This window comes from Engraulis encrasicolus, chromosome 8, assembly GCF_034702125.1.
Source record: "Engraulis encrasicolus isolate BLACKSEA-1 chromosome 8, IST_EnEncr_1.0, whole genome shotgun sequence".
NCBI lineage: Eukaryota > Metazoa > Chordata > Actinopteri > Clupeiformes > Engraulidae > Engraulis > Engraulis encrasicolus.
In genome coordinates, this window is record NC_085864.1 from 13,234,467 (window position 1) to 13,242,607 (window position 8,141).

At 45.0% G+C, this 8,141-nt stretch overlaps 1 protein-coding gene across 1 annotated transcript in view; it reads left to right on the forward strand.

Moving 5' to 3' along the window:
• The first annotated feature begins 1,575 nt into the window (after positions 1-1,575).
• farsb (phenylalanyl-tRNA synthetase subunit beta) overlaps positions 1,576-8,141 on the forward strand; it is a 15,784-nt gene continuing 9,218 nt past the window's right edge. Inside the window, exons 1-7 of the mRNA XM_063205006.1 lie at positions 1,576-1,672; positions 2,643-2,698; positions 2,919-3,073; positions 4,468-4,540; positions 4,855-4,970; positions 7,429-7,579; positions 7,926-8,034. Of these exons, the coding sequence (XP_063061076.1) occupies positions 1,615-1,672; positions 2,643-2,698; positions 2,919-3,073; positions 4,468-4,540; positions 4,855-4,970; positions 7,429-7,579; positions 7,926-8,034 (718 nt within the window). The 5' untranslated portion in view covers positions 1,576-1,614. The remainder of the gene's footprint in view (positions 1,673-2,642; positions 2,699-2,918; positions 3,074-4,467; positions 4,541-4,854; positions 4,971-7,428; positions 7,580-7,925; positions 8,035-8,141) is intronic.

An 8,141-nucleotide genomic window follows, 5' to 3' on the forward strand; every position in this document is an offset into this window, starting at 1 on the left:
ATGCAGCTTTACTTCCTGCTATTCTATGCACAGCCAGCAGAGGGCAGAACATGCCAGCCATCCAGCGCCACGATGTACAGCAGGGGTGCGGCCCTTGAGGCCGTCTTAGGGCCCCGGATATCATTTTAATGTTATGCAGTCTCACAGGAAATAGATAGGACATGTTTTGCACATTTTTTTTTAGAAATTACATTTTATTAAGTTATATTTTCAGGAGACCTAGTGAAGGTCTGGTCTGTTGCCAAAGGTGGCTGCCTTCAGTTGGCCTATAGGCCTAAGTGCAGGGGGAAATCCTGGTTTGTGTTCATAGTATGACCCTCTTAAAGGACTCGAATGAAAATGGCGCCAGAATCTGTGTCGAGAGTTCTGTCACACGAGGGCACAATAAAATAGTATAAGCCAATGGTTCTCAAACTTTTTGTGTGAAGTACCACCCAAGAAAATATTGAGATCTCCGAGTGCCACCTTGACAACCAACATTAGAATATCGCAGCAAAAGCCTTCCATATTCACTTTTGCCAGTCAATACAGGCGAGGTTCATAACGGCATCAACAGCTACGGTCACATTCAGTGCAAGTTTGTTTTTAAATTTCTTGCTTGCCTAGTATTATTCTGTATTATGTGTTCAGATTAATACAGTTCATAGGCCTATTACAAAATGTGAGACCAAAGAGACATTTTCGACTGCAACAACTTGGTCAGGCTTCAAATCAATGCACAAAAAATGTATTCTTCCAAGTACCACCAGTGGTACGTGTACCACAGTTTGAGCACCACTGGTATAAGCACATCTTGGTTTAATGAATGAATGAATGAATGAATGAATGAATGAATGAATGAATGAATGAATATGAAAGAGTAAACAGGGCTCTACACTAACACCAGCGCTGGTTATAACCATAGAACAAGGCCACAAATGGCGGTGCTGGGGCCAGATGCGGCCCCCTGGGCTCCCCTTGGACAGCAAGGTTCTGGCCCCCCACATGCCCCTTCAAATAGGCCTACAGAATCTTTTTTTTTTTTTAGTTAAAAGTATGGGCTCCATTATCATGCTGAAACGGGACACAGGGCGTTAAAATGCAGGAAATTACATCTAAGAAATGCAAAACTTTCTGGGGGAGGACCCCCAGACCCTCCACTTCAATTAAGTCTCCCATATTTTTTTTCATTGTCAGTTGGCAACCATAATACATACGTATGTTCAGCCCCTTTACTGGGAGGAATTTGAAAAAACTGGCCCTCGTTGACATTTAATTGAATACCCCTACCATAGAACCTCTCTGCTAACACCTGCAAAACGACTGTAGGGCCTATATGCTGGTGAAATTTCAGTTTGGCTGGTAGAAAAGAAAACTTTAGCCCCTTATAAACTTTAATCACCCATTAGGGGGTGTTTGGCTAGTCATATTACAGTGAGTCTACTAGCCATTTTGTCTGGTGAAAAGGTTAATTTAGAGCCATGGATATGAATATGAATGAATATCAAATCTCCCTTTCAGCCATTCAGACCCTATTGCACTTCATGGTGAAATAATCAGGCATCTGCTTGGCCAGCTAAGACCGGCTTGCTGGGGTCCTTCCTCATACGGATTAGTTGATCTGAGGTGGACAACATGCCGACTGTCAGCGTGAAAAGGGATCTTCTTTTCCAAGCCTTGGGGAGATCATACAGTAAGAAACGTCATTGACAGCACAACAACATTAGTGTGCATCCACGCATCAAGTGTTAGGTTTTGTAATGTCGAGGAATCGAGGCGTTTTAAAAGCACAGTGAATGCAACATGGTCAGCGTCAGCACAGCAGCACAACGAGATTACAAGTAGTTCTAGCCTACTCTGCCATTCCTTTCGGCAATACATAAAACGTTTGAATGTGTCCCAACACGGGATTTGGGTTATATCCGATGTATTCTGACGAACTCTTGCGCTGTTGGAAGAGAATACCGATTAAAACACTGGTGTGGTGGTGCGTGGAGACTAGTGCGCTGGGCTGTACACTCAAAATCCATGCGATTGCATCATGCGTAGTACGACCACACCACACTTCAACTGGACCACGTTTTCTATACTGAAAGAACACTTAACAACAAGAGAAGTTTAAATGTATGCTATTGAAATGACAAGAAATCTGAACAAATGAAGTAGACTGGAGAAAAAGCGTAGAAATGTGTTTTGATTGGTGTTGATGTGACGTCATCAACACGCGTCCTGCACAGTGAAGTACATTTTCATGTCAAAGGGGGTCTTTCTCAAATGCAAGGCCAGTGTCCTTCCAAGTGTATCAGCCTAATTAGTCACGCCCAGTGATTGGATACTTTTTGGTGAACTCTACAGAATATCCAATCACTGGGTATGACTAATAAAGGGTATCCAATCACTGGGCGTGCCTAATTAGGCTGATACACTTGGAAGGACACTGGCCTTGCATTTGAGAAAGACCCAATGATATAGTAAGTCAGTTCTTCATATTTAGCATTTGACTACTGGTATGTTATGACACTCTATTTACCAACATCAACATAAATATGTATATGCATAGCACAGTATGTATTCTAAATACCACCTTCCTCAAAAATACAACAAAACAATAATGTTCTTTCATGTCATCTCATTTTGTGTCTCACGTCCCTTGTCTGTTGCAGCTGATGAGGAGTTTGATGAACTCTGCTTTGAGTTCGGGCTGGAGCTCGACGAGATTGTAAGTGTGCCGTCAAACCACCTTTGGAATCTGGATGCTGTCTACTGTCAGGGCCGTGCTGATCTGTGTGTGTGTGTGTGTGTGTGTGTGTGTGTGTGTGTGTGTGTGTGTGTGTGTGTGTGTGTGTGTGTGTGTGTGTGTGTGTGTGTGTGTGTGTGTGTGTGTGTGTTCATGTTCTCTGTGTATGTGCCTGTCCTGTGTGTGTGTGTATGTGTGTCAGACGTCTGAGCGTGAGATCCTGAGTCGTGAGCAGGGTGGTGACAAGGCGGGGGGAGCGTCAGACGTGGTGCTCTACAAGATCGACGTCCCGGCCAACCGCTATGACCTGCTGTGTCTAGAGGGACTAGTCAGGGGCCTGCAGGTCTTTAAACAGAGGTGAGACACGTGTGTGTGTGTGTGTGTGTGTGTGTGTGTGTGTGTGTGTGTGTGTGTGTGTGTGTGTGTGTGTGTGTGTGTGTGTGTGTGTGTGTGTGAGTGTGTGTGTGTGTGTGTGTGTGTGTGTGTGTGTTTGTTTGTGTGTGCGTGTGTTAGCTGATCCGACCTCCTCTGTCTCGAGGGACTAGTCAGATGCCTGCAGGTCTTTAAACAGAGGTGAGACGTGTGTGTGTGTGTTTGTTTGTGTGTGTGTGTGTTAGCCGATCCGACCTCCTCTGTCTCGAGGGACAAGTCAGGGTCCTGCCGGTTTTTAAACAGAGGTGAGACGTGTGTGTGTGTGTGTGTGTGTGTGTGTGTGTGTGTGTGTGTGTGTGTGTGTGCTCTGCTGAAACTGTGCAGAGCAAACTAGTGTGTGGTGGGAAGCTTTTGCTTTTATGTGTGTCTTTTACATCCATGGTTATGGATGGAGCAGTTGTGACGACTGTCCCATAAAAAGCAAAATGTGGCTTAATGGTTAGGAACGCGGTCTTAAAGGACCAGTTCAGTCCATTTCAACATGCAGTTGTAATGCTCACACTACCCTGGACTTTTCAGTACCTGAGATTTTTTTTCTTCTTCAGCCTTTTCTGACATCCTGGTCATTGTAATGGGGACAGCGCTTTGTTTACATTAAAAAAATATATATATTATTTATTCCCAAAAACATCCAAAAGGTTATACAACATCAGCAGACAACTAGCAAACAGCGGTACCTTTTGGGAAAATATTTGGAGGAGGCCTATGTTTAAACATTATAAATGTAAACAAACGCTGCCCCCATTAGAATAGCTCGTATCTCAGAAAGGGCTGAGCCGAAAAGCGTGGCATCACCGGGTACTGACAAGTCAAGGGTAGCGTGACAACAGCATATTGAAATTGACTGAACTGGTCCTTAAAGATCAGAGGGTTTCAGGTTTGAATACGGTATCCCCAACAACTCCATCCAAGGTAGAGGTGCCCTTGAGCAAGGCACCTAACCCCACATTGCTCCAGAAACCACAACCACTGCCCTGTAAATAACTGTAAATTGCTTTAGATAAAAGCATCAGCTTAGTGCAATGTAATGTATACGTAGCTGTTGTCTCTGTCATTGGCGTGGGTGTAGTCTTCTGCAATGGTGGCTGTGATGAAGATAGATCTCGGATGAGTTCTTTAGTACCTAGTTATGCCTCAGCCAAATGCTAGCTGGTTTTGCAATCTGTATGTGTGTTTATTCATCCGCTGTGTGTGTGTGTGTGTGTGTGTGTGTGTGTGTGTGTGTGTGTGTGTGTGTGTGTGTGTGTGTGTGTGTGTGTGTGTGTGTGTGTGTGTGTGTGTGTGTGTGTTTCTTTATTTATCTTTGTACGTGTATATAGGATTGAGGCTCCTCGCTATCAGCGTGTGAAGGCTGCGGGTGGAGAAACCCAGAAGTTGATCATCACGAAAGAGGTCAGTGTGTGTGTGTGTGTGTGTGTGTGTGTGTGTGTGTGTGTGTGTGTGTGTGTGTGAGTGTGAGTGAGTGAGAGTGTGAGTGAGAGTGCCCAGTTGTTAAGATGGACGGTATCACAATGTTAATCAGCAGATATTTAAGATGAATGTAGTACGGTATTGAATGTAGTGTGTTTCTGTTTATCTGTGTGTTCATTATGTGTGTGTGTATGTGTGTGTGTGTGTGTGTGTGTGTGTGTGTGTGTGTGTGTGTGTGTGTGTGTGTGTGTGTGTGTGTGTGTGTGTGTTAATTTCTATGTGGCGTATATGTGTAGACTGCGTCGGTGCGTCCCCATGCTGTGGCTGCCGTGTTGAGGAACATCAGCTTCACTCAGGAGAGATACGACAGCTTCATCGAACTCCAGGAGAAACTCCACCAGAACATCTGCAGGTAACAATATAACGCTTGAGAACACTCTAGAACACTTGACAACACTTTAGAACGTTTAGAACACCCGAGAACGCTTTTAGAACTCTGTAGAATGCTATAGAACACCCTGAACGCTGAGAACACTCTAGAACACTATAGAATGCTTAAGCTTTTGCTCCTCACTGATGGACAAAGCTTACTGAGAGACATCTTTTAGTTTACGGTTCCACTTCTTATTGTTTTTTTCTCAGTTCAACAGTAGCCCATCCACCCTGAAGATTGTTTTTGCTGGTGGTCCGGTAGGCCTGGGCAAAAAATCGATGTGATTTTAAAATCGAGTTTGAACGTCAAATCGATTTGTTTTTTGAGAAATCGCGTTATACGATTTTTTATTTTTTATTTTTTTATCATCTGTCAGTTTATGTATCCAAGCGCACAGCGCATTGCATTACGTTCGCCACTTGGCGAAGACGTAGGTCTAGCCTACCTAGTGCATTCTCTGTGTCTCCTCCCCCATTACATGCACAAACAAACGTGGTGAGTGAAATGGTTTGACAGAAATATAGTGAAACGGGTGAGGAATACGGGCTCCTGTTCAAAAAAGGAGACACTACCTCCTATCGTTTTGCCAATGATGAATTAAACAACCTACCACTTTGTAAATTGTGAATGACAGTGTTGTCATAAGCTGTACGTCGTAGCAGCCGGACTGCAGGCATGTTTCAATATTTGAAACGAAAACATCTCGCGGAGAAAATGCTAAACAAACTACTCTACCCCTACCACAAGAGTGGCGCAGGGTGGAAAGCAATCACGGATGCAATTAGGCTAGAACTACCTACTACGATATGCTTCCAATTTATTGAGAGAAGAGAGGTTTTCAACACATGCTTAAAGTTTTGGATGCGCTGCTTCCTCGCCTATATTATCTTAACCAACATAGCCTATGTGAGTTGAAAGGAATCTCTCTCCCTCCCTCTCTCGCGAGCTCTCTCTCTCTCTCTCTCTCTCACACACACACACACACCCAAGCAACCGGAGCACTCTGTCTCTCGCGCGCTCTCTCTCCCCCTCTCTCTAAAGCCCTACTCGGACGGGACTAGTTAGGTGACTTGTGGTAAAGTAACCGCGTCTGAACGCGCCATGTCAGTAAAGATAGCGGCGATATCGGTAAACTTCGCCGAGAGTTTTACCACCTGTTGCAGTCTGGAGAAATTACCGGCAGTAAAACTGGTTCTAATCCTGTGCGAATGCGCTGATGTCTGATTAAATGCATGAAACGCGATATCTAATCTACTGAGGCTTGCAAACGTTACCGTCTTGAAGTAAGCATTGTTTTAGGGCGTTGCTCCAAAATGTTTTCGCTGTGTTAACGCAGCAGTGTTCAGATGCATCGACATGTATTCAGACGCATTACTATGGGCTCTGATGGGAAACCAGCTGGCAATTGCTAAATTTGTTCATCTGGGACAAGAGCCTCCATACATCTGTACTATAATGCATCATTAATATATTGTGGGGATGGATGGCACGTGACGACAAATCTTAACAGTGCCTGAGTGTTTACCCCTCACATGTTTTGTTCTTTCTCTGAGATGTTTCAATGTAATCCCAATTGGTAATTTCTATTACCAATGTCCTGAGATAAATTACATCAGGCTATTTTGGCCTGGAGTTCCCAAACTTTACTATGAGCCCTCCACATACAGGTAGATACAGCCAAGCCCCCCCTGACATGGGACGTGCCACACTTTTTTTCTGTGCACCCAGTCTCACACCTTGATTGAAAAAGTTTGTGTATTCCTAAGACCATTCAGGTACTACAGAAAGCACAATAAATAAATATTGTAAAGAAAAAAAATATTCCTTTGGGATTTAAGCCTATTTTTGGTTTATTTTGGCTACTTAGGTCATTCAATTCATTTTGCTATATTTTCCCTGCCAATCTGCCACGGCCCCCCTGGCATCCTCTCACGCCCCCCCCAGGCGTCCCCAGGCCCCACTTTGAAAACCTCTGCTATAGGCTACCCCATGTCCATATAAACTGGTCCAGTCCGAGTAGGCTTCACTCACACACACCAGAGGCATCGCCACACAAACAGAGCCTACTTCTCAATCTCTCTGTCAATCTCTCTGTCTCTCTCTGTCTCTCTCTGTCTCTCTCTTTCTCTCTCTCTCTCTCTCTCTCTCTCTCTCTCTCTCTCTCTCTCTCTCACACACACACACACACCACGTTGGGGCCTAGAGAGCTCAACAATTTTATTTTATTTTGGGGGGGGGGGGGGGGGATGTATTGAATCGAATCGTGAATCGTGAATCGAGTTTGGCAATGAAAAAATCTAGATTTTTTTTTCAGGGTGAATCGCCCAGCCCTATGGTCCGCTAACTAATCTGTGTGTGTGTGTGTGCGCATGTGTGTGTGCGCGTATGTGCGTGCGCGTATGTGTGCGCGTGTGTGTGTGTTGCTTGTGTGTTTCAGGAAGCGTACCCTGGTTGCCATAGGAACTCATGACCTGGACACCATCAGTGGGCCATTCACCTACACGGCCAAGGCCCCCGGCGACATCCTCTTCACGCCACTCAACCAGACCAACCAATACACCGCCACACAGCTCATGGCCCTCTACAAGGTGCACTGCCATTGGGCAACACACACAGGGGGGGCGGGACTTAGCTCAGACACCACTGATCCCTTATTAGCCAACAGACACGTCTGTCTTTATCACTGATTGACTATTGGCCAACAGACATGTCACTGATTGACTATTGGCTAGAGTTGGTTGAGTTTAAATGGCTGATTTTGGCTGATAGATACAGTCCTGGTAACTGTTTGTCCGTGTGTGTCTGGTTGTATGTCTGTGTCTGGATGTGTAATCTGTGTGTGCGTCTTACTGTGTGTGTGTGTGTGTGTGTGTGTGTGTGTGTGTGTGTGTGTGTGTGTGTGTGTGTGTGTGTGTGTGTGTGTGTGTGGAGCAGACAGACAGCCATCTGAGACACTATCTCCACATCATCGAGGAGGAACCCCTTTACCCAGTCATTTACGACAGCAACGGAGTAGTACTCTCCATGCCTCCCATCATCAATGGTACACACACACACACACACACACACACACACACACACACACACACACACACACACACACACACACACACACACACACACACACACACACACACACACACACACACA